At 58.8% G+C, this 23,362-nt stretch overlaps 9 protein-coding genes across 9 annotated transcripts in view; 5 read left to right on the top strand and 4 right to left on the bottom strand.

Annotated features, from left to right (window-relative positions):
- Positions 1 to 7: 7 nt before the first annotated feature.
- Positions 8 to 1,505, bottom strand: SDRG_15265 (hypothetical protein). Its single transcript, XM_008621432.1, has one exon. It carries the CDS (start codon positions 1,460 to 1,462, stop codon positions 77 to 79), a length of 1,386 nt encoding a protein of 461 aa, XP_008619654.1. The 5' UTR covers positions 1,463 to 1,505; the 3' UTR covers positions 8 to 76.
- Positions 1,506 to 2,152: 647 nt separating this feature from the next.
- On the bottom strand, positions 2,153 to 3,771 carry SDRG_15264 (hypothetical protein). The gene is made up of 7 exons (XM_008621431.1): positions 3,697 to 3,771; positions 3,491 to 3,650; positions 3,003 to 3,440; positions 2,850 to 2,950; positions 2,644 to 2,796; positions 2,425 to 2,598; positions 2,153 to 2,375 (listed from the first exon to the last, which is right to left on the bottom strand). The coding sequence occupies exons 1-7, from the start codon at positions 3,764 to 3,766 to the stop codon at positions 2,254 to 2,256; spliced, it is 1,218 nt and encodes a 405-aa protein (XP_008619653.1). The 5' UTR covers positions 3,767 to 3,771; the 3' UTR covers positions 2,153 to 2,253.
- Positions 3,772 to 4,237: 466 nt separating this feature from the next.
- SDRG_15263 (TKL/DRK protein kinase) lies at positions 4,238 to 7,697 on the bottom strand. The gene is made up of 16 exons (XM_008621430.1): positions 7,628 to 7,697; positions 7,447 to 7,584; positions 7,206 to 7,400; positions 6,889 to 7,158; positions 6,766 to 6,840; positions 6,619 to 6,723; positions 6,422 to 6,571; positions 6,111 to 6,368; positions 5,769 to 6,062; positions 5,637 to 5,720; positions 5,313 to 5,594; positions 5,034 to 5,261; positions 4,912 to 4,986; positions 4,796 to 4,864; positions 4,485 to 4,751; positions 4,238 to 4,437 (listed from the first exon to the last, which is right to left on the bottom strand). Exons 1-16 carry the CDS (start codon positions 7,682 to 7,684, stop codon positions 4,363 to 4,365), a joined length of 2,622 nt encoding a protein of 873 aa, XP_008619652.1. The 5' UTR covers positions 7,685 to 7,697; the 3' UTR covers positions 4,238 to 4,362.
- A 693-nt stretch (positions 7,698 to 8,390) lies between these two features.
- On the top strand, positions 8,391 to 10,230 carry SDRG_15262 (hypothetical protein). The gene has a single exon (XM_008621429.1). The coding sequence runs from the start codon at positions 8,436 to 8,438 to the stop codon at positions 10,182 to 10,184; it is 1,749 nt and encodes a 582-aa protein (XP_008619651.1). The 5' UTR covers positions 8,391 to 8,435; the 3' UTR covers positions 10,185 to 10,230.
- A 333-nt stretch (positions 10,231 to 10,563) lies between these two features.
- On the top strand, positions 10,564 to 11,432 carry SDRG_15261 (hypothetical protein). The gene has a single exon (XM_008621428.1). The coding sequence runs from the start codon at positions 10,617 to 10,619 to the stop codon at positions 11,388 to 11,390; it is 774 nt and encodes a 257-aa protein (XP_008619650.1). The 5' UTR covers positions 10,564 to 10,616; the 3' UTR covers positions 11,391 to 11,432.
- Positions 11,433 to 12,890: 1,458 nt separating this feature from the next.
- On the top strand, positions 12,891 to 14,786 carry SDRG_15260 (hypothetical protein). The gene has a single exon (XM_008621427.1). The coding sequence runs from the start codon at positions 12,896 to 12,898 to the stop codon at positions 14,708 to 14,710; it is 1,815 nt and encodes a 604-aa protein (XP_008619649.1). The 5' UTR covers positions 12,891 to 12,895; the 3' UTR covers positions 14,711 to 14,786.
- Positions 14,787 to 15,927: 1,141 nt separating this feature from the next.
- SDRG_15259 (hypothetical protein) lies at positions 15,928 to 18,436 on the top strand (the record flags this gene model as incomplete). The annotated part of the gene is made up of 2 exons (XM_008621426.1): positions 15,928 to 17,599; positions 17,931 to 18,436. The coding sequence occupies 2 exons, from the start codon at positions 15,928 to 15,930 to the stop codon at positions 18,434 to 18,436; spliced, it is 2,178 nt and encodes a 725-aa protein (XP_008619648.1).
- A 1-nt stretch (position 18,437) lies between these two features.
- Positions 18,438 to 20,447, bottom strand: SDRG_15258 (hypothetical protein). The gene is made up of 2 exons (XM_008621425.1): positions 20,301 to 20,447; positions 18,438 to 20,246 (listed from the first exon to the last, which is right to left on the bottom strand). Exons 1-2 carry the CDS (start codon positions 20,323 to 20,325, stop codon positions 18,499 to 18,501), a joined length of 1,773 nt encoding a protein of 590 aa, XP_008619647.1. The 5' UTR covers positions 20,326 to 20,447; the 3' UTR covers positions 18,438 to 18,498.
- Positions 20,448 to 21,233: 786 nt separating this feature from the next.
- Positions 21,234 to 23,362, top strand: part of SDRG_15257 (hypothetical protein) — a gene marked incomplete at its 3' end in the record, with an annotated part of 3,229 nt that continues 1,100 nt past the window's right edge. Inside the window, exon 1 of the mRNA XM_008621424.1 lies at positions 21,234 to 23,351. Coding sequence (XP_008619646.1) covers positions 21,351 to 23,351 — 2,001 coding nt within the window. The 5' untranslated portion in view covers positions 21,234 to 21,350. The remainder of the gene's footprint in view (positions 23,352 to 23,362) is intronic.

Raw genomic sequence — 23,362 nt, 5'->3', positions numbered from 1 at the left:
ACTAGTATGTCCGTAACATCAGGCGTGTATATTTCTCTGCACACTCTATATTCTCTTCTAGTAGAGACTAGGAGTCTCAGGCCTCGGACGACGGCAAAAGCGCTTTAGCTTCCGGCTCGTCGCCACTCGTCGCATCTTCGAGCTGGCGCGGGAGCAAGCACAGAAAGGCGAGGATCGCAACTTGAAAGATCGCGCCGAGCACGAGCAGCAGCCAGAGGTTGCTATAGTCGATGGCGAATGTGATAGGATTTTGCGTGATCCCGAGAGCCGACACCAAGAGCGCAGAGAAGAACGCGCTCACGACACCGCCAAAGTCCATGAACGAGAGGTACAGCGCGTACGTGAGTCCGTGGAGCTCCTTCTTGCGCGGGCAAAAGGTCGTGGCGACCACGAGCAGCTGGAGGAGTGCAAACTCCCCAGCGAACGCCGTCACAAACGACTCGAGCGCGCAAAAGGTGCAGACATCCACGGGCAGCGTCGCGACGTCCATGGGCGGCGCCAAGAGCAATTGTGGGAGGCTTGCAAGTGTCATGAGCACGGTCGAAACGCCAAAGACAGTGCGGATGCCGACACCGCGCGTGCAGCGGGCGTAGATCGCACACGAGACGACGCGGCCGACCATGCCAGCGAGCGACGAATATTGGAGGCACTGCAGCTCGTTTTTCAGCAAAAAGTACGTGTACTGGTACCAGACAGTCCCGCCACTCGGCAGCGCCGAGCAAAGGAAGAAGAAGACCATGACCGGAATGTACGCGGCTTGTTCGTGGAGCATGCGGGCAACCGTTGTTTGCAGCGCGTGCCACTTGGTCGACAGTAATTCGGCCAATGATGACGGGTGGTGCGTCGGCGTCGCCACGCGCTTGGCCGATTTGTTTTCATGCAAGAGATAGAGTGCAATGAGAATACCAAGCAGCGGAATCACCGACGACCATGTAATGACCGTGGTCGCGGGCAGGTCCTTGATGGCGTAGACCGGGATACCCGCGAGGAGCGCGACGATCGACGCGCCGTTCTTGGCCGCGTTGGCCCACGACTGCACGTTGCTGCTCTTCTCGCGGTCGCCGGACGCGACGTCGACAAGGACGATGCCGAGCATCATCTGCGTAAAGGCCTCGCAGGCCGAGTCGAGAAACTTGACGACGAACGCGCCAGTGACGCTGCGCACGCAGAGACCCGTGAGGAGGATGCAGGCGCACGAAACGATCTCGCAGAGGACAATGTACGACTTGCGGTGGTACCCAAAGAGCGGCACGTTGTCCGAGAGGAGCGCGTAGAGCGGTTTGAGGTTCCATGGGAAAAACGTCAGCGCGTAGTAAAAGCTTGTGGTCGCCGGCGACATGTGGATCGTGTCCGAGACCCACGAGATGTAGGCCGTCATCGGGAAGCTGAGGCTAAACGCCTGGATGAAGTAGAGGCTCAAGAGGCCCATCGGCAGCAGCGACGCGTCCGCAAGCAGCCCCATGCGTCCCAAGAATGAACTCTGCGGAAAACAGGCGCCATCCGGATACGCTGCCACTCACGTGCCTGCGCGGCGTTTGATTGGCTACTGCTTGGCTCTACGATGATCGTTGAAGTTGCCGTTGGCGCCAGCATCCAAGCGATGGACCGCCGCCGTCGCCGCCTTCGGGATCGCATGGCGAGGTCATGACCCTGGACATTTAGTAGGTGAGCTCCTCCCACGACCGTGCAATATACGCATACCTTTCTTCGGTACGAGGGCAAGAGTGGCGTGTTGACCGTCGAGCATATGGCAGCCTCTTTTGCTGCAAGTGCAATCAACTGCTGGCAACCATGGCTGGCAACGTACGTGCACGCCACGCACGCTGTCCTTGAGTGCAACTCGCTTGCCAAGGCTTTGCGGGATATAGTGTCGGGAGTGGCTAACACGCTGATGAGGTACAAGCATCGTTGTGGCTCAGCAGCGCTACAACTTTGTCTCTGTGTGCGTGGCGATCCCTGGCCTATCGCGTCTACTGGTCTACTGTTGCCTTCGACTTTCACAAGCCCTTATAACGAGTCGTTGTAGTTTTGGTGTGCGTGATGCATCATTGCCGTGCGCGTCATCGCATGGAGGCCACGTCGTACTCGGACGCTATCCTGCACGGTTGTGTTCTGTTGCACCGACGCTTCCGGTGCAGTCTCGGCAACTCGATAGGACCTTGCTGTCGACCGTCGTTGAAAGCGATAATAGCATATGTCTCTAGTTTGCATACAATCGTCGGCTATAATCGCGTTGCGAGCAAACACTCGAATCTACTTGGCCAGGACAAAGTTGGTGCCGTACCCGCGCTCGAACGCGAGCACGTGCAGATCTTTCGTGGCGTCGATGGCGCGGAACCCTTGCTCCCAGTCCCACTCGTACGCCTTGCCATCGTCTAGCACCCATGGCGTCGTATCCGCAGGTACAAGCAAGAGGCGGTTTACCTGTGACGAGCGACGTCGAGTGCACACCGCCGCCGAGGTGCTGAATGCGCCGACCGCGCAAGAAGCTGTTGTCGATCGCATGCGGTGCAATGTGCGTCTCGGGGTACTTGCGCTGGGCGACTTCAGCGTGCTGGCTGGCTTGGCTGCGGCCCATGCACCACAGCTGCCCGTCCTCTACACTTCATGAGCCTCGCCAGCAAATATGAGTAAGCGACGTACCAGTCACCATGAACGAATGAAAGAAGCTCGTCTTGATGTGCGTCACGGGCGCGGCTGTTTGCACGAGGCGGGGCGTGACCTGGTCTTCACCGGTCTTGCGGCCGTACTTGTCGGCGCCCAGGAGCTTGCCCCAGACAAAGACCTCGCCCGCGTCTAATCGATGGCTCTCCTCGTTGTACGATCCCACAAAGTAGAGTCGACGGTACCGGTGAGCGCCACCGAGTGGTTGAAGCCGGCGCCGACCTGCACCACGTTCTTCTCACGAAGCGCAACAATATGTTGGGGCGCGCTGACGTTGACCGTGCCACTACAGATGGAGGTAGCATCAGGCAAGACGATCTTGTCCATGCAGTCGGTACAAGCCGAGCTGGCCGCGCTCGCCCTTGCCCCAGCCGTAGACTTGGCCATTCGTCGTGACGGCGAGCGCATGCTGGAAGCCGGCCGCCATCGTCGCGACCGGCGGCAGCTTGATCTTCGTGGGCTCCCACACGCTCGTGTTCTCGTTGCCAATGCCGCACTGGCCGTACGAGTTGCCGCCGTTGCTGTAGAGGTCGCCTGTCTCGGTCAAGTACAAACTCAGCGCTGCGCCGCACGAGATGGCCGTCGCCTTGGCAGGCAAGTCGATGAGCGTCGGGCGAAAGGCCTCGACCGTGCGCTCGCCGCCGACCGTGTTGACAAACTTCATAAAGTACGGCACCATGCGCTGCATGTTGATCGAGCGAATGACGTTGCGAAAGTGGTGCGACCGGCCAAAGACGTACGCGTTGCCGTCGACGTCGAGAAGGCCCGTGTGCGCCCTACGCCGCGACCGCGTTGATACAAGGTGCGAGGCCACAAGAGGTGCTACCAGCCGCACGAGAGCGACGCGATCTCGACATTGTCGAACGGCGCGATCGGCGTCGGCGCGGCCACCGCGTCAAAGTTGTCTTGGCCGAGCGTCCCGAGGTAGCCGTCGCCATACGAGTACACGCGTGGGGTCACGCGGGTCGAGCTGAGGCCGCGCGCGCCTACGTCAACGCTGGCGTCAGAGGCGCGAGGCAGCAGAGGACGCACCGCTTGGCACGGCGCGGCGCAGCGCAGGAAGGACGCGAAGCATCTTGAACGCTTGCTGGAATGCGCCCATCCAGCCAATCCAACGACGCGTCTGTGCCAAAATGGTCGATATTTTGACCAATCATATGGCACTTGACGTGGCACCACCATCGACGTCGGGCGAGTCTTGGCAACACACGCCGAGGAGACGAACCCGACAACAACTTTGACGTAGCCTGTGTGATCGTACCCTACGTGCGACTGGTGCTTGTATCGAGTCTGCAATTTGACAGAGCTCCGTGCCGCATTCCCAAGTGCGAGGTACCAGACTCGGAATTTGGTATCTGGTGGCACCAGTTGTAGAACAGTCGCTCAACGTGGTCGCTCGTGCGGGAGGCTGATGCTCAGTCCGTCAATCCCTCGGGCTACCATACGAGAGACGACGGCCATTTTTGCCCATGGTGGAGCTCATTTGATGAGGTTGTTCATTGCAAGGTCCGTCGACATTGGCCAATCCCGCCATTGCAAGCATGCAATCGTCTGCGCCAAGGCCGCTGCAAGTACGACGAGTAGTGTCTTGTGATGGTCCATGGAACCGCGACCGAATGTCACTCGCTACGGTCGAGACGCCACGACGACGTCCATATCCAACAAGCAGACTGCATATTGCATTGGCCTTTCATACGACTAGATGTCGCGAGGCAGCACCCGCTGCATGCTTGTGAGGCAGTCCAGAATCGTCGCAAACGATGGCCGGTCGTCCTATATACACGCTATCAACGACCTCGTGTGAAAGGAGGCGACCGTACGGGTTCGTTGCGCCAGCACTGGCCGAGGAGGAGGCAGAGGTCGGTCGGGCAGCTCTCGGGAATCGCTGGGCGGAGGCCGTTCATAGCAACATTGCGCATCACGTCCTTGGAGCCCATGTCCGGGTACGGCTCGCTCCACGAGACGATCTCCCACACGATGATGCCAAAGCTGTAAATGTCGCAGCCCTCGGCAAAGCGATGGCCTTGCAGGATCTCGGGGGCGACCCAAAGCGGGCTCCCGCACTTGGTCATCGTCTTGGTCTCGTCCTAGGACATTCAATCAAGCGCTCGGCTCGTAGCCTCGCGACTACCTTGATGCGCGAGAGGCCAAAGTCGCCAATTTTGGCAACCCAGTGGGAGTCGACCATAATGTTGGGGCTCTAAAATATGACAATGTTGTACATTCGTCCAAGATGGCAAAACGAACCTTCATGTCGCGGTGGATCAGTGGCGGCGTCAAGCTGTGCAGGTAGGCCATGCCCCGTGCCATGTCCGCCGCCACCTGCCACGAGCAGGGTTAGGGTTTACTTTTGAGTGCACTACGAGTACCTGCAACACGCGCTTGTAGTGCTTGCCAACATTCTCGATGCGGCTCTCAGCGTGGTAGATATCAAAGAGACTGCCTTTGGCGAGGAGCTCCGTCACGAGGAAGAGATTCGGCGGCTGCGCGCTGCTCCCGAGGAAGAGGACGATGTTCGGGTGGCGGAGTTGACGCATGAGGTCGCACTCCTTGTGGAAATCCTTGAGCACTTTTTCGCCGAGCGCATTGAGGAAGAGCTAGAATGTCATAGTTGAGTGCTATGCGACATGTCGTAACGTAGAAAATACCTGTTTGATGGCCACGTCGGTGCCAAGCCACTTGCCCGCGTACACGGCGCCGTAGCTGCCGCCGCCAATCTTGGTACCAAGCACGAGCTCGGTCTCCTTGATGTTGAAGCATAAGTTGGCCATGAGAATGTCTTGGTCTTTCTGGCTCTGCGACTGGTTGCGGTCCCGCGGGTAGACAATAGCGTCGGCCATGGTCGCACCCTTGAAGAACGCAGGACACACCTGAAGCTCGATTGTGTCGACAATTAGATCAAAGTCTGGTCGGTCGGCCGGGCTCGGCGCCTAGCGCACAGAGTCTACCTTGCCTTCGACAGACTGTAGTACCCAGCACGCCTTCATGAGGGCCACGAGACCGTCGAGCTCGGACGGGATGTTTTCGAGCTTGGCATAATCGGTTGGGCGCCGGCCCTAGACTCAAAACTGAGTTTTGAGCTGAGAGTACCGATGGCGAGGCACCTTGGCGATAAGGTGTGGAATGCCCTGAATCGGGATCGCGGGATACGGCATCTCGCTCGTCAAGCACTCGAACATGATGATGCCCATGGCGTACACGTCGACCTTCTCCGTGAGGAGATTGTTGGTCGAGACCTCGGGCGCCATCCATGGAATACTCCCCATGGTATGCTGCGAGTCCATCATGTGCTTCTTCTTGAAGCGGCTAAGGCCAAAGTCCGAGACCTTGCAGCGCCAGTTCGGGTCCAGTAGCATGTTGAGGCTCTTGAGGTCGTGGTGAATGATCGGAGGCTTGTACTACATAACGCCATTTGAAAACTAGAAATTTGAGAATTGAGTGTCTACCTGGTGCAAGAAGGCCATGCCTTGGCTCGCGTCCAAGAGAATGCGCAGCAAAAGACTCCAATCCAACGAGATGCACTTGACGTGGAGGACGTCAAAGACCGAGCCGCGCGAGCAATATTCCATCAAAATCATGGGCGGGAAGAGACACATGCCCATAAACATGACAATATTCGGGTGCCGCAAGTCGGCCATGAGCGTCGACTCGACGGCCATGTCGCGAATGTACTCGTCCTTGACTTCGCCCTTGATGGTCTTGACCTAGATGCCATAGTGTCAAATAGACCATTTTTTCACAAGTGTATGCAACTTACGGCAACGATGGTCGACTTGAACTTGCCGCGCACGACTTCGCCGTGGGCGCCGCACCCAATCGTATCAAATAGCTCGACGTCGTTGGCATGAATCTTGTTGGTCGGCGACAAGAGCCCGCCAGGGGCCACGAGCGCCGACTTGGCGCGTGGCTATCGAATCAATTCAAATTCTCGTATAATGTTCATGTAATGTCTACGGAATCGTTGACGCCGCGCGCAAACAAGGTGAAGTTCTCCATTTGCATTTGCACTTGGACGTTCTCGGCCGTGAGGCGCTTGATCAAGCGAAACTCGCGGCGTTCCTACCGCAATTCACAAATTTTGACAATCCACGACGGTCATACATGAATTTCGATTTGGCGAATCATCGCAAAGTGAAAAAACACAAAACCGAGCACAACATAGATGGTCGACTCGACCTAGTACATCATCGGTGAGAGTCGACGATCCATAAGAAAAATTTGAACTTGGTCCGTTCGCGGAGTCGGAACGGCCGAGACCCACAGGTTGATGAGCGCAAGCAGCGTCAGTACAAACGAGATTTGCGCCGACGCCAGGAAGCGCATGCCAATGCCAATGCCCACGGCCACGTAGAGAAGGAAGACGAGCCCGATGCTGCCTCGTTTCGCAGTCAAGAAAAGGGTCGCGTCCGCGCCTTCGTCGAGGATTTGACAGACATAGACGGCGATAACGACGCCCCCCGAGAGAGGCACGAGCACCGACCGGCGGGCAACGACCTAGCATCGTCCAATGTGTTTGTAAACAGAATCGCAAGCGCACGTACATGCGTGGCGAAAAGAGCGAGGCCGCCAGCAATGGCCGCGACGGCGAGCTTGAGGCCGCCAAGCGTCGCCTTGCCATGATGGCACTCGAATGCGCCGGCGAGGCTCATAAAGCCACAGATCGTGGCCATGAGCGGGCGGTACCGCGTCGCGTACTTTTTGCCGTGCTCGAGAAGAAAGTTCTTTTCGATGCTAGCCTAGATTCGCCATCGTAAGAAGGAGCCAACGGGCATGGTGGCCTACGCGGCTGAAGCGCAGCGAGATCGGGCTTATCGTGATGAACTCAGTCAAGATGGAGAGGTGCGGCTTGGCGATCTGCTTGGCCTTCATCGCGTCGACGAGCGAGTCCACGCTCTGCACCGAGTTGCCGCGGCGCCGGTGCTAGCTCATCGTATGGTGGATGCATGCAAGGAGCGTGCTGTACCGGCGACTTTGGCGGCGACGGCGCAGCGGGCTCGACCATGCTGCGGCGTGCTAGCATCGCTGCTCGACGGAAGCAATCGCAAAAGTAACCGACCGGTTCGAGATCCGTAACCGTCGATTCGTGTGCATCCAGCATCGCATTATATTCTGTTTGGATCCAGCGTTTGATGTGGTCATGTATCTGGGTACTATTGCCGGCTGGTGGCTTGCCGCATTCGCACCCGGTTCTGCGCCGCGTGCTTCGAGGCGCGTCGACATCCGTCTTGCATTACGCCCACGTGTAATGTGTGGCATCAAGCTGGCTCTGTCTCTGCCGCGTCCCGTCCGCGGAGTGCTGTCCGCAGATCGACAGCCGTCAAGCGACTTCATTTGCGCTCAAAATTTAACCTTTGCACCTGCTGCAAATGCGCGGAAGCTTCAAGCGGTGCGTCAACGAAGCCGAGCAGGACGTGTTTGTACACTGTATATCCATGCGTTCGTACTTCTATCCTGCTGCATTCTAGTCCCAAGCTGTGTTGGCGTGTCGTCTGCTGCTGCTTCCGGGCTTGTCACTGGGAGGTCTCCTTGTTGATTGCGGCGCCTCAGCGCAATGCGTTGCGCTTGTTGGTTATTATCCAGAAATTTCAGAAATTTGAAATTGCACTTCTGGAACGCATCACTATATTTTAATTCACTTTGGTCGCGGTCGCGGTTGTCGCATACAAAAACAAAGAGAATTGTGGTGGATTGCCAACCAAATTCAATGCAATACGAAACTAAGAACTGAGAAATACAAATCTTACCAGCCGGCCTTGTGTCCCAGACGCAAGATGCGCTGGCAGGAGCCGCCACCTCGCCATACCGCGGCACGCGCCATGGCGCCCACTAACGACGACGACGACAACAGCAACGGTGCGCCGCGCGAGAGCAGCAGCCTCCTCGGCAGCTTCCGCAGCAGCTTCTCGTGGGGTCTGCGCAAGAGCAGCCTCGCCAACAGCAGCACGACGACCAGTGCCAATATGGACGAGCTCGACGACGCCAGCAGCAGCGACCAAGGCGCAACCAGCGACGACTCGACGCCCGAGGTGGAGCCCGCCGACTGGATTGATCGTGGATCGCGCATCCATCCGACACTTACGATGCTGCAAAGCGACAGCTTTGACGACACGTACGACGCGCCGGCCGTCCGCTGCAGCAGCAGCCTCACGCTCGAGGCGCCGCCGGTACCCGACACGATCCTTCGGCGCGGCTGGATTGAAAAGTGCGGCAACAAGTTCAAGACATGGAAGTGGCGGTATTTTGAGCTCACGAGAGACGGGTACTTGCGCTACTACACGGCCGAGGACAAGGCCACGTGCAAGGGCTCGATCCACGTCGAGGCGACGACCAAGAACGACATTGTCATCCAAACCCACGTGAGCGAGCGCCTGTACTTTTTCATTTTGCTCACGCCCATGCGCACCTACCTCTTCTCGACCAAGACGCAGCGCGCCATGACACGCTGGATCCACGCGCTCGAAAGCATTGGTGCCAACGCGCGCACGGGTCGCTGGGACCCGCTGCGCAACACGGTACACTTGACGCTCGACGATGCCGAGCTGGCGCACAAGTGGACGCCGTACGAAGACCCGCGCGACCACGCGAGCATGGAAGGCGTGCTCTACAAGCGCGGCCACGTGCGCACGAACTGGTCCAAGCGCTTCTTCCGCATCGAGATCCACAACAAATTGCCGATCTTGAGCTACTACACCGAAGACCAGGGCGCGCCCAAAGGCAATTTACCGCTCCTCGGCTGCGTCGTGAGCGGCGGCATTCCGTTTGCCCCCGACTCGCGGCGCAACTACTTTGTCATTGCGACCGACAACTTGGAACTCCACTTGAGCGCGATGACCGAGCACGACATGTACCTCTGGCTCCACGCGCTCCAGCAAGCGCAAAAGAAGCACCCGCGCCCGCCCAGCGTCCTCACGCAGGCCATTGACCGCGCGTGCGTCGTCGCCAAGACGCTCGAGCGGATCCCGATTACCTTTCGGAGCAAGCGCGACTTTGAAGCGATTGGGCTCGCACGCCGCGGTGAAGCCCTTCTCGTGACCGAAGCGTCCGTGCTATCGCCCGAGATTGTGCGTGGGGCGCAGCTCGTGACGATCGCCGGTGTCTCGCTCGGCACGACGTGCGACGCTGTCCGGCTGCGGCTCGCGACCGCGGTCTATCCACTGACATGCGAATTTCTCTTGCCGCCGACGAAACGCGGTACGTTGGTCAAGAAGTCGCGCGCGACGCATCAGATGGCGACGTGGAAGGAGCGCGATGTCGTCGTTGCCGGCGGCGAGCTCCGCTACATGGCGGGCAACGCCCTCCGCGGCGCGTTCTCGCTTGCGGGGTGCTGGGTCACAGTCGCGGCGTTTGCGAATCGCCCGTTCTGCATCGTGCTTGGCCGATCGCCCACCGACAAACTCGTGCTGCAAGCACCGACGCTCAATGACCAGGTCGAGTGGGCGAGCGTGCTGCACTGCAGCATCGTCATGGCGAGCCAAGGGCTCAACATGAACCAAATGCGCTATGATCGGCCTTTCTATTAGTAATTTATCTTGCGTACTGTCATGGCTTCAGGCTCGGTGTTTGCTACCATGACCAAGCATCACCTTTGCCATGACGCAGCGACACGTCGAAGGTATGACGAGAGCGTACACATCGCCGCGGCCCTGGCCCATGGCGCCGCCACTGCTACATGTACCGGCCGCGGCGAGGTCACGGTAAAGGCCCTTTGGTTTGCACGCACGGCTATCATGATCAATGTGCCATGGCTGTCGGAGCGGCCACGACGCCTGGTTGTGGCGATCTTTTTTCGAGCATTTCACACGGTGTGTGAAACACGTATCCGGCGGTATCCGGCGCAATGTGCTGCGGAATTTTCACGCACTTGGGTGGGAATGTGTTTTTTTGGTGATTTGGTGATTTGCGTTTCGTGTCATTTGTCGCCACGTCGCCGCCGCCGCAGTCATCGACCACGGATGTTCAAGAACTTCCTCAAGAAGACCAAGTCGGAGCTGCTCGGCCAGCCCCGCGCCGACGCCAGCGACTGCCCGCCCGAGGCCGTCATCGAGGCCGCCAGCCACATGCCCATGCTGACCTACGACGTCGTCTATGCGTGCGAGGTCGACGTCAAGATCACCGTCGCCCGCCGGCGTGAGCGCAAGGGCGAGTCGGTCTGGCTTGTCTCGCGCAGCGACGAGCCAGAAGTCGTTGTTGGCAGCCAAGTGTACCTCGTGAACGGACAGCGCATTCCCGAAGGCAGCGAGCACGACACGGATCTTTTTGCATGGGATGTGCACTCGCCGTGGCCGCGCCGCCTCACGCTCGTGCTACCGCCGACCAAGACGGGGACGCTCACAAAGAAGTCGCGCTCGGGTCGCGACAAGTGGGACGAGCGCGTCGTCAAGGTCGCACGAGGCGTCCTCAAGTACTACGAGGTGCTGAGCCCGTCCGACATGAAGGAGAAGGGCGAAATGGACTTGCACCGCGTCAAACTCTCGTATTTATCGACAAAGGACCGTCCTTTCTGCATCTGCCTCTCCAAGAGCTCGTCCGACATGCTCATCCTCTCGTTCTTGAACGACGACGACCGCCTCGAGTGGGCAGCCACCATCTACACCGTGTCCGAGATGGCCACCCGCGGTATCTCCACAGCGCATGCGACCCAACTCGGCCTTGCAAAGCCCACCGCGATTCCCCCGATCGACCAGGACAGCCTCGGGCCCGCCTTTCGGAAAGCGATTCCCTTCTAAAGCACTATCAACGACTACGACGCGTAGTATTATGTATATCGAGCGCGCACGCAGGCGTTTTGTTTGTGACAGTATGACAGGTGTCATTCCTTTGAGAGTTCAAGCGACTCGAGAAAGACTATGGAAACGTCTACCAGAGGCGAACCCTGGGGTTTCAGCGACGGCTCAAGCTGGCGCGCACATCGCCTGGACCTTCTTATTTTCGGATCCCATTTTTTGTAGCGCATTTGTTTTTCGTGGTAAGCCTCTCTTTCACTGCTTGGACAGCTTGGCAGAACATTGCGCGGTCGTGCGAAGGGTCATCTGAGACAGCACTCACAACGATGCGCCTGGTCCAGTTGCAGCGTACGTATTCGCTGTGCCTACCCAGCGACGCTGCGTCTTTCATCACGGCGGATCGGAAGAGAGAACGATGTTGCTATGTCCTCGGGCGAATAATGTCGCTCGGCAGGCACGTGTGCATCAAAGAAGCGGCATACGCACCTTGTGCTACGCCGTCCCATGTGTGCAAAGGGGCGTCATCGAAATTTCTCGCTAAGCGATGCTCGTGAACCCTGACAGCAACGTCAACAAGAGCACTTACTCCGGCAAGTTGGGGAATGTCCGGTGTGTGCCGTCGTTGGTGTCAATAGTACAGTTTAACCCTAGCCCTATATGTCTCTCGCGATGCCACGTCATTCATAGCATTCGTACGGCAAAGTGGTGGATGGAGCACACCAAGCCAGCGTGGTGGAGCACACGTTGTAGAGCTGCTCTAAGGACAACGGCGACGACGATAATCATTGCGCGCAGGCCTTGGCATGCATGCTAGAAACGTTGTAGATACAGCGGGCAACGTCGAAAAAGCCAGTGTTTCGATCACATGACTCTGCGTGATAGCTTGGTGGTACCAGCTTGTGGTACCGTATACGGTGCTACGAGTCTAACGACGAGCGGTTGACAGTACGCGTGTAGTCGCTCTAGAACCATTGCAATCGTATACGCATTTGTTTATAGTACTGGGGAGAGTGCGAATAAGGTATTGTTCTGCGTGGAGACACTTCGCCCATCAACTTCAACGTCGCAAGATGCCTCAGAACCGTCCGTTCCTGCACCCTAGAGCGATCGTTCCCATCAAGACTAGGGAATGTTACCTCGCCCTTCAACTCGGCATGGCTTGATGATCGCACGGGGCTGACATCCACGTGTACAAGTTGTACGTTTGGCGTCTCGTGCTTTGTTAGACGTTCCCATTCGAGCGAGATGTCCGCGGCAAGGGCGCGCTCGAGCGTACAACCCATCGACGCATCGGCACCGCTGCGTTCTGTGGACGTAGGTATCCGGCTTGTAAAGGAGCAGTCGACTTCCTCTCTCTCGGTAAATGTATGCAATTCACATGACCATACGGGGCTGGGACAAATTTCACTCGATCCAGATTGAGATGATCGACGAATGCTGCTGTATGCAGCCCATGTCGTCTGTTTCGATCGTGCCACGAAGCCTTTGCCAGTTTGCCTTTGGCTGCGATGAACAAGCAGCAGCCGCCGCAACCCGCCACCCCCAAGAAGATATGGCTCTACGACGACGCCGACCTGCCCACGTACTTTTCAGGGGAGGTGCTCCAGTCGACGACGCAGCTGCACAAGATGAGCACGGTGAGCGAGCACTCACTCGACGGTGCGCTTCGCCCTGGTGGCGTCCTCGACATCCTTAGCCGCGAAGCCATTGGGCTCCTCGGTCAGTACGTGGCCGTCGGCATGATCTACGGCCTCCTGCCCGCGCTTGTCTACCCCGTCTACATTCAGTACATGAACTTCAACGGGTACCAAGCCGCGTCGTACACGTCCATTGTCAACATTTGCTGGTCGTTCAAGATCTTTATGGGGGTTCTCACCGACTGCTTTCCGCTTTTTGGCTTCAAGCGCAAGCCCTACATGGTGCTTGGCTGGTGCATTGCGCTCATTTGTATCTGCTGCATGACCTTCTCCACGTTTCCGGCGCCGTACGTGGGCCGGCCGCTCTCGTCGCTGTCGCACGATACGATCGCGACACTGCGCGGCGGTAATCTCTCGGTGCTCAACACCTCGGCGCGCATGCATGTCAACATGCAAGCCTCGAGCCAAGCCGGGTACTGGATCATCCTCTCGACCATCTGCAGCTTTGGCTACATGCTCGCAGATGTCGCGGCCGACGCCATGGTGGTCGAGTACGCGCAGCGTGAGCCGATTCTTGTTCGTGGCCGGCTCCAGTCGATCATTTACGGCACGCGGTTTGCGTCGTCGGTCGTGCCGCAGCTCATTGCGGGCGTGTGCATGAACAGTTTCGAATACGGCGGCAACTTTGACTGGTCGATCACGCCGAACGCCGCGTTTGGCATGCTCATTGTGCCGTGTCTCCTCGCCATTTACTGCGCTCTCTTTTTCGTCGTCGAGGAGCGCGATGTGCGGCCTGTCTTTAGTGCGTACATGGGGCGGCTCTGGCGCCTCCTCGAGCTCCGCGTCGTGTGGCAAATCTGTCTCTTTCGATTTTGCAGCAACTTTTTCTTTTCGTTTGAAGCGACCGCGATCCCGAGCATGAAGAGCGCGTGGGCCAACGTCCAGCCGCTCACCAACTCGATCTTTGGCGTGCTCAACACGGCGCTCATGGCCGCGGCCATCTTTGCGTGTGGGCAGTGGGGCCTCAACCTCAACTGGCGTCACGCGATCGCTATTGCGACGATGGCCATTGCTGCCATCGACTCGACGGTCCTCCTCAGTGTGACGTGGCACGTGACGCGGAACCCATACTTCTTCATGGGCCGGCTTCTGCCCAAAGCGCTCCCGAGCGCGATCCGGTTTGCGATCTCGTCGTTTTGCGCGGTTGAGATTGCCGACATTGGCAACGAAGGCGCCGTCAACAGTCTCATTACGACCATTGTCAACCTCGCAACGCCGTTTGCCACTGTCATCTACAAGGTCGTCGACTCGTACTTTGACGTCTCGGTCGCCGACCTCGCGACTGACTCGGTGCGTGTGCGCTGGCAAGTGACGTACGTGCTCTTGATCTCGCTCGGTATGAAGCTCTTATCGCTGGCCTTTCTCGGACTCCTTCCGCCGCAAAAAGCGGCGCTCCAATGGCTCAAGAAGCGCGGCGGCTACAACCGCGGCGCGGCGTGGGGCATTGTGATTGGCTTTTCGATTGCGCTGCTCTTTGCCATTGTGAGCAGCGTCATGGCGCTCTTCCCATCGACCGCGTGCTATCGCATTGCGGGCGGGAGTGGCGAGGCCATTGTCCGTAACGGCGTTGCGATCTGCGGCTGGGTCGACTCCACCGAAGCGTTGACAACGAGCCACAGCGACTAGGGCGGCGAAAGGGTTAGGGTAGTAGATTTATTATAAACGAAAACGATACTGATGGAAGCTCCTTCTTTGCGATGCCGCGATGAACAGCACGGAAGTGATGCGGGCGACGATGTATACTCCGCAAGAGTGGTCGGCACCTTGCAGTTGCGTGGCCCGTCCCACTCTGCCGCATGCCACCCCGCCACGTACCGTCGACGGGAGTTCGGCGGACGGTAGAGAGGCGATGATTGTTCTTGATGTCGGCGCAGGATCTCAGATTTCGATTGTACGATCCAGTGGCAAGGGATGTCGGTAACCTGTAAGTCAAGCAAGCACCCGTCCCGGTCAACAACCCAGATTAAGAGGGCCATGGTTCAGTGGATGGCTTTTCGAGGTATTCTGATATGAGACGACACGCTGTGATCGCGCGGGAAGTTTGTACATCCCTGCTCTTGCTGTTGCCTTGGAGTGCGGCATATCAAGCTGACCAGTATCTATCTGATGCCTGGCACCAGTCTTTGCCACGACACCGCGCTTGCCAGACACCAAAAGTAGCCATCAATGTGGCACGATGGCGCGGAATGCGATTGCTCTCGACTTCAAAAAGGGATTGAGATATGGCTGAAATGAGAGCCTAGCTAAGTACCTCGCGAGGTGTCGAGGTGGTCTCATCATCTTGCCACTCTCGGCACGCACGCAACCTGACAACCTGGTGCGCGGTGCGTTGGACAGCGCCTGCATGCCAAATAGACGCTGCATGGACGTCACCTTAGTTCACTCAAAAGCGGCGAGGAAGGGCAATAGATAGATAGCAGTCGCTGCCCTCTTTTCGAGTGTGTTATAAAATGGCGCATTCACCAGGATGGGAACACAGTCGTGGACGTGGGATTCCGCCAAGAGATCGTAGCGTGTCGAGTCTGCTGGCACCTGGGCACGTTGCCGGTTCGACTCTAGTCGCCCACCAGTGTCATTATTGTAAGATGTAAAATCTGAAAAGCAAGTGATTTCGTGAGCAAGGGATAAAACGACGAGCTTCTAGAGTCGTACAGGCAAGCCCTTTGTACGAACGCGAAACATAGGTGGCGACCTCCGGGCGTACTGTAGCAAGATGACGTGGGTACTCTGGAGACGGGCGACGACGAGGCACCGTGGGACGTGGCCTCTGGTCGACGCCGCTGATCAGGTCGGACGCAACGTGCGGGTGGCCATGGTCACAATTCAATTAGCTTGTTCGGAGCATGGGCCACGACGATAAAATATGGCTCTACTGCGAGTCGGCGGACGACGACCTCACGAGCTACGAAGACGTCACGCTGGCACTCACGCTTCAGACAACCATTATCACCAAGGCACCAGACGAAGGCGCGCTGCGCCCCGGCGGTGCCCTCGACCTCTCAAGCCGCGAAGCCATCGGGCTCTTGGGCCAGTACGTTGCCGTCTGCATGATCTACGGCCTCCTTCCGTCGCTCACCTACCCGCTCTTCACGCAGTACCTCAACTTTGACGGGTACCACTCGGCGTCGTACAGCGTGCTCGTCAACATGTGCTGGTCGCTCAAGATCTTCTTTGGCATACTCACCGACTGCTTTCCGATCGGCGGCTACAAGCGCAAACCGTACATGCTACTCGGGTGGCTACTCTCGCTCGGCTCGATTTGCGCCATGAGCTTCCTTCCGTTTCCATCTCCGTACCTCAGCCGCGGGCTCGCGCCAAAGTCGGACGCTGTCGTGCACCGCCTCCGCGCCGGCAACTTGACCGACCTCTCGCCCCACGAGCGAGCTCTGGTCAACGAATCGGCGACCGAAGACGCGGCGCTTTGGATCCTGCTCTCGTGCGTCTGCAGCTTTGGCTACATCCTCGCCGACGTCTCGGCCGATGCGATGGTCGTGCAGTATGCCCAGCGCGAGCCAATGGCGATCCGCGGTCGGCTCCAATCGATGATTTACGCAACGCGGTTCGCATCCTCCCTCGTGCCCCACGTCGTCATTGGTTTTTGCATGAACAGCTTCGAGTACGGCGGCGACTTTTCCTGGTCCATGAGCCCCAACTACGTGTACGCGACGCTGCTTTTGCCATGCGCGGTTGCCCTCTACTGCACGCTCTTCCTCATTGTCGACGAGCGCACCGAGAAGCCTTATTTGCCCGACTATTTGGGTCGTCTCTGGGAACTCCTCCAGCTCCGTGTCGTGTGGCAGATCTGCATCTTCCGCTTTTGCAGCAACGTCTTTTTCAACTTTGACGCGACAGTCGTCCCGATCATCACGTCGACGTGGGCCGGTGTCGAACCCATGGCCATCGGTGTCTTTAGCGTCCTTAACGCGCTCTTCACTGCCGTCTGCATCTACGCGTGTGGCAAATGGGGTCTCCAATGGAACTGGCGCGTCGCGATCGCGCTCTCGACGATCGCGATTGTCGTGATTGACGCCACAGTGCTCTACTGTACGACGTGGGGGCTGGCGCGAAATCAGTACTTTTTTGTCGGTGGCTTCATGCCCGACGTCTTTCCGACGGCGATTCGGTTTGTCATTTCGGCCTACTGCGCGGTGGAGATTGCCGACGTTGGCAACGAAGGGGTCGTGCACAGTCTCGTCACATCGATCGTCAACCTCGCGACACCCGTCGCGACCGTGCTCTACAAGTACATTGACTCGTTCTTTCACGTGACGCGCCAAGACATTGTCGATGACACGTACAACGTGCGCTTCCAAGTCACAATGATGCTCACGCTCTCGTTTGGTATGAAATTGCTCTCGCTCGCATGGCTCGTCTTGCTGCCACCGCAAAAGGCCGCCGTCCAGTGGCTTAAGCAGCGCGGCGGCTCGAACGCCATCGTTGGCGGCATCGTCGTTGCCGTCTACGTGCTCGCCATGGCCTTCTCCGTTGGCACCAACATCATGGCTCTGTACCTCTGTACCCGAGCACGTCTTGCCATCGTATTGCGGGTGGCACCGGCCAGCCCACCTTCAACCGAACGACCAACGCAACCGTGTGCCCCGGCGGCTTTTGAGTGCCGTCGAACACTAGTCATACCTTAATCTTTTCTATCTTGCGCGCGTGACTGGTAACCTTTGGTCGCATCGACGCCGCCTAGCCTGTAGTCAAGAGCAGTCCAACGCGGCCAATTCCAACGAGCACGCTGTCGAACGACAGGTGGACGCTTCGTGCATTTGCTACCTTCGAATCTCAAACTGCAATCTCAAACTGCAATCTCAACTGCAATCTCAAACTTGGCGCGTCCCAGATAACGGTCGCACCGTTTTGGTCGATATGGAGCTCGTGCGCAAGTCGTCCCATGGGCTGCGCTACGCGCCATCGTCTTCCAAGAAGAAGGCCAATATGTCGGTGATGCCGTACTCTGGCTTGGGCCAATTGTCGTCCGACGACGAAGTGGACGAGCAACTTCGCCGCGAAAGCCACGAAGGGTCCCCCACGAACTCTTCTCGGTGGGTGCCCCCCGCCACCCACCACCACAACAACCAAGAGACCGAGGTCTCCCCTCGGACGTCCTCGATATCGTCGTCCTTGTACGACCCCCCAAGCGATCTCAAAGCGAGCCCTCGACAACGCCCGACGGACGACCCAGCGCGGGTTCTCATCACTGTGCGCCGAAAGGTCACGTACGAAGCACGCGTCCGGCTTCACGCTGACAAGCCGCCTGTGTATGTCGGTCGGTACAAGTCAGAGCAGTCGGCCCGCGATGCATGTGCCCGCCTTTTGCGAAAGGCGCACGAGAGCGCCGCCAAGTAACTAACGGTTCGGAATCGGTTGCTATGGTTACAAGGAATAGGTTAAGTTGAGGGCTTCTAAGGCTAGACTACAGACGATGGCGGCATCTCGAGCCGCAACACGGGTTTCACAAGCGTCGGTGTGATGCGCTTTGTGGGCTTGCGCGGTGTTGTCGTTATGGACGGTGGCACACCGAGCGAGTCCATGAGCGCCGAGCACGCACTGGGGCCTTCGTCGAGGAACCCGTTGAAGTCGGTTGAAAAGTTGAGTGTGACCTGCGGGTCGTGCGGGTCCCGCGCGGGCAGCTCGTGTGGCGATGGCAGAAAGTCCAAGTCCAATGGTACCGGGATCGGCTTCTCAACAGTCAGGTTTGTGGGCCGCGGCAGCTTGACCCGCTGCGGCGTCGTGTACTCAGTCTTGTTGGGCGTTCGAAACGACGGCGACGCATTCTCATCGTTGACTTCCATCTCCCAGCGGTACTCGAGAGTGACTGTATCCACGAGGCCATCCGTCGCGATCTGCCGGCAGTGGTTGAAGATGTCGAGGCATGTGACACTAATGTCATGCGTGCCCCAGCCAGGGTGCAGCCGGTCGCCGAGGGGCACGACCCGAAGCGTCGAATGTGGCGGCAGAAGCGGCAGCACTGCCACCCACTTCTTCATCATGTGGTCGCATACGTCCGAGATGCGCTTGCTGCTGCTCATCTTGAGCTCGACTTTTGGCATCGCGCCGGTTTGGCTCACGACGGCTTGCGTGCGCTTGTCAATCGGCACCAATCGCACCTTGATCTGGCGCTTCTTGCTCGGGGTTGTGAGGTCGTACACGTACGCAGGCGACGCCACGGACGCCGCGCGCACCGGCGTCGGGCTCGATGCTGGCGACGACTCCCGGCTGCGGACATGTCGGACCCGCTTCTCAGGGGCCTCGACCTCGGCCAGCGGCAAGGCTCGTTTCTTTCGCACCAATGGATGGTGGACAGGCGTCGTCGTCGTTGTGAGGGGGGTCAGTGGCGTCGTGGATGCCGGAGGAACGGGGGAGGTGGGGTCCTTTGCGGTCTTCTTCTTCGCCGACTTGGCCGCGATCATCTGCTTGCGGCTCTTGAGAAACGACGTGGTCAAGCGGTGGACGATCGCGCGCTTCTGGGTCGGGTTCTCGAGGTCGGCGCCGCTCACGGGCGTTGACGCAAAGAGGCGGTACCAGCAAATGAGAGCCAAGCGCACCTCGTCCGGCTCGTGGACGTCCATGGCGACTTGGCCATACATGAGCAGCGCGCGTACATGGCCGACAATGGCGGTGAAGAACGCCTCGATCTGGTCCACGCTCTTGGTCGCAATCTTCTTACTGAGTTGGTCCCACCGCTTCTGCAAGCCGTCGCGCGCTGTCCATTTCGCCTTCATGGCCTGAAAGAAGATGCGCTGGTCGTCCCAGACCCAGCCACCCCATAACCGGCTCGGGCTCTCGGCGTCGGTCGTCGTCTGCGGTGATTCGGTCGTCGCGTCGCACGACGCAAAGAGCGCGTCGCACGAGATGTTGTACAGATGCAGCGCGTCGTCAGCGCGGGCGCCAAGCGCAAACGCCCCGTCTTTCGTCGGCGTCTGGAACGCGGCCTCGGCCTCGGTGAGGCTCGCCCGCGGATGGGCCTTGACGGCGCCGAGCTGGGGCGACGCGAGGAGCGAGTCGGCCGAGTCGGACCAGGCGAGGTCATGGAAGAACGCGTCGGCCGTCGTCGCGAGCGTCGTGTCCATCTTGTCGAGCCAGCCTTCTTCGAGGGGCACGAGCGAGGCGTCCCAGCTCATCGTGGCGGCGGCGTCGGCCGTGTGCTTGTCGCTCCCTAGCAGCCATGCATGAGCGCTGGAAGGTCGTGCCACATGGAGGACGCGTCTACCTGCATGCGGGTGCTGCTTCTTCATGGCGCGTCGTCGTCGTCGTCGGGCGTCGAGTCGAAGGCGTCGAGGGCGGTCGCGTCGGCTGTGCAATTGGATTTTTGAGATGGAGCGCCACTTTCGTGTGCCAACTATTCGGTCGCTGATTGGCTGAAATCCAAACTGGGCGCCTTTTTCGCTGTTGCCCCCGTGATTGGCACGTGTTACAGCCCATTTGGCGCCAAACGACCGCGCCATTTTCAATGCGGTAAAGGGATTTGGCGCCGACGACCACGAATCGCAGCCGCCGCCTCAGCGTCGACAGCGCCATCTGCTACTTGGCTTGGCGCGCTGCGTGGCTTTCGCGCCACAACGCAACCAACTGGCTATTCAACGACGCATGGAGAACTAACCACCGCAAACACCCCGCTCGCAAGCTCCAGCATCTCGTTGAACGCAATATGTTAGAGGGTAGAACATGCCTTTGTGCATGCCAGAGTTCAGTATACTGTACACTGGTCGAACGGTGCCATGGTAAAAACATAGAAGTAGAGACGGCTGCGGCAAGCAACGGTTTGAGGTTAAAGTGCGTTAAACGTTGTGCCGCCGAGGCATGGCGCGCGCTTGCACGGTCGCAATCCATCACCACGTATCCAGTATCCAAGGATTATTTAGGATAGAAATCATGGTTGAATCCGAATAGGGCACGCAGTATGTTCCTCGGTCATATGCTGTTTTCAAAATCACGAGTACAGTAGGCGCCTGGAGAACGGCGGACAGCGGCGCGTTGAGAATGGCATGAGGAGCTGCCTAAAACGATCCCTTCGATAAAAGAAGCCTGCATGCAGGCTGTGCATCGCGTTGAGCGCGCTCCACCAATCTTAATACGCATCGGTTGCAAAGCCAACCGCGCGTAAATATACCGACCAATGGCCCCCCCCCACGGCCCCCCATCGCCCACATTTAGCCCGCCATCGCGGTGCCAACGCATTTCACAGCGCAGTTCATTTATCTTTTGACCGTGCGCTTCGCACCTGCCAAGAAGTCCAGCGACTACTAGCCACCTCGCCGCCATGCCCAAGAGCCCGAAAGCCAAGAGCCCCACGAACGCGACCGCGACCGCGGCGGCGAGTCCCAAGGCCGGTAACGGTGGCAATGTCACCGAGGCGCTCAAGCAAGCCTTTGCGACGGCGCCCGAAAACCTCGACGTCGCGGCCGTCAAGGTCGCCGACGTCATTGCCGGCGCCAAGGACGCCAACCTCGGCGCTGTCACGGACCAGCTCAACGCCGCGCTCGTCGACGCCGATGCCGGCACACGCCAGAGCGCGTGTCACATTGTGACGGCGCTCGCCAAGAAGAAGCTCGCGCGTCTCGAGCCATACCTCTCGCCGCTCCTCGGCAACGTCCTCGACGGCTACGCCGACAAGAAGATCCAAGTGCGGGGTCCGGCGGCCGAGGCCGCCAAGGCCATTGTCGACTCGGTCAACCACAATGCGATCCGCGTGCTGTTGCCACACATCTTTGGCGGCATGGACCGTACGAAGAAGTGGCAGACGAAAGAAGGCGCGCTCAACTTGCTCGCGGAGCTCGCCGACGTGGCGTCTGTCCAGGTCTCGCGCTGCCTCCCCGACATCATCCCGAACGCCACCGAGCAAATGTGGGACACGCGCCCCGAAGTCAAGAAGGCCGCCCACGCCGTCATGATCAAGGCGTGCAGCACGGCTTCGAACGCCGACATTGAGCCGTTCATTCCCGCGCTCATCTCGTGCATTGCCAACCCGGCCGAGGTCTCCGAGTGCGTGCACAAGCTCGCGTCGACGACGTTTGTCAAGACGGTCGAGGCGCCGGCGCTCGCCATCATGGAGCCGCTCCTCGTCCGTGGTCTGAACGAGAACAAGACGTCGGTCAAGCGCCAGACTGCTGTCATCATCGACAACATGTGCAAGCTCGTCGAAGAGCCTGCGGAAGCACTCCTCTTTACGCCGAAAGTCCTTCCGACGCTCAAGCGCATCATCGAAGCTGTCGCCGACCCCGAGTGCCGCGACGTGTGCACACGTGCGCACGAGACGCTCTTCATGGCCGCCGGGTCGGTCGAGCTCTCGGAAGACGAGACCAAGATCGAGTTCGACTCGATTCTGCAGACGCTCAAGTTCATTTTGGAGAAGGACGCCAAGGCCAAGAAGGCCAAGATCGACGACGCGACGCTCAACTTTGTCGCGGGCTGCGGCTTGTACCTCACGGTAGCGCGCAACTTCAAGCCCGAGGAGTGGTCCAACTCGGTCAAGCCGTACCTGAGCGCATTCTTGGCCGAAGGCGACATTCCCGCCATCACCAAGGGCTTCCGCGAAAAGTGCTACAAGGACAACAAGGTCAAGGTCGCCGAAGACGTCGTCCAGGAAGACGAGGGCGAAGACCTCTGCGACTGCGAGTTCTCGCTCGCGTACGGCGGCATGATCCTCCTCAACAACGCGCGTCTCAACTTGAAGAAGGGCCACCGGTACGGTCTCTGCGGTCGCAACGGTTGCGGCAAGTCGACGCTCATGCGTGCGATCGCCAACGGCCAGCTCGAGGGCTTCCCGTCGAAGGACGAGCTCAAGACGGTGTACGTCGAGCACAACTTGCAGGCGGAAGAGGCTGAGCTCTCGGTCGTCGACTTTGTGTTGAACGATCCGGATTTCAAGGACATGGCTCGGAAGGAGGTCACGGATACTCTTTCTTCGGTCGGGTTTACGGACGCGATGCAGGCGCAGGCCGTCGGGTCGCTCTCGGGTGGCTGGAAGATGAAGCTCGAACTCGCTCGCGCGATGCTTCAGAAGGCCGACATTCTGCTGCTTGACGAGCCGACCAACCACTTGGACGTCGCCAACGTGGCCTGGCTTGAAAAGTACCTCACGTCCATGACGACGATCACGTCGCTCATTGTGTCGCACGACTCGGGCTTCCTCGACAACGTCTGCACCAACATCATTCACTACGAGAAGAACCGCAAGCTCAAGACGTACGTCGGCAACATGTCGGAGTTTGTCAAGATCCGCCCGGAAGCCAAGGCGTACTACGACCTCGACGCGGCCACCGTAGCCTTCAA

Source organism: Saprolegnia diclina, assembly GCF_000281045.1.
Source record: "Saprolegnia diclina VS20 unplaced genomic scaffold supercont1.87, whole genome shotgun sequence".
Taxonomy (NCBI): domain Eukaryota; phylum Oomycota; class Saprolegniomycetes; order Saprolegniales; family Saprolegniaceae; genus Saprolegnia; species Saprolegnia diclina.
This window is presented reverse-complemented; position numbering and strand designations above follow the sequence as displayed.

Coding starts and splice junctions, on each gene's coding strand:
- SDRG_15265 (XM_008621432.1), bottom strand. CDS start 1,462: ATGGGGCTGCTTGCGGACGCGTCGCTGCTGCCGATGGGCCTCTTGAGC.
- SDRG_15264 (XM_008621431.1), bottom strand. CDS start 3,766: ATGGGCGCATTCCAGCAAGCGTTCAAGATGCTTCGCGTCCTTCCTGCG. Junction 3,651..3,696: donor GCGCCGCGCCGTGCCAAGCG/GTGCGTCCTCTG, acceptor GCGTTGACGTAG/GCGCGCGCGGCCTCAGCTCG. Junction 2,797..2,849: donor CCACTCGGTGGCGCTCACCG/GTACCGTCGACT, acceptor GCCATCGATTAG/ACGCGGGCGAGGTCTTTGTC.
- SDRG_15263 (XM_008621430.1), bottom strand. CDS start 7,684: ATGCTAGCACGCCGCAGCATGGTCGAGCCCGCTGCGCCGTCGCCGCCA. Junction 7,159..7,205: donor TCGCTCTTTTCGCCACGCAT/GTACGTGCGCTT, acceptor GGACGATGCTAG/GTCGTTGCCCGCCGGTCGGT. Junction 6,572..6,618: donor CGCGCGGCGTCAACGATTCC/GTAGACATTACA, acceptor TTGATTCGATAG/CCACGCGCCAAGTCGGCGCT.
- SDRG_15262 (XM_008621429.1), top strand. CDS start 8,436: ATGCGCTGGCAGGAGCCGCCACCTCGCCATACCGCGGCACGCGCCATG.
- SDRG_15261 (XM_008621428.1), top strand. CDS start 10,617: ATGTTCAAGAACTTCCTCAAGAAGACCAAGTCGGAGCTGCTCGGCCAG.
- SDRG_15260 (XM_008621427.1), top strand. CDS start 12,896: ATGAACAAGCAGCAGCCGCCGCAACCCGCCACCCCCAAGAAGATATGG.
- SDRG_15258 (XM_008621425.1), bottom strand. CDS start 20,325: ATGAAGAAGCAGCACCCGCATGCAG. Junction 20,247..20,300: donor GAAGCAGCACCCGCATGCAG/GTAGACGCGTCC, acceptor CATGGCTGCTAG/GGAGCGACAAGCACACGGCC.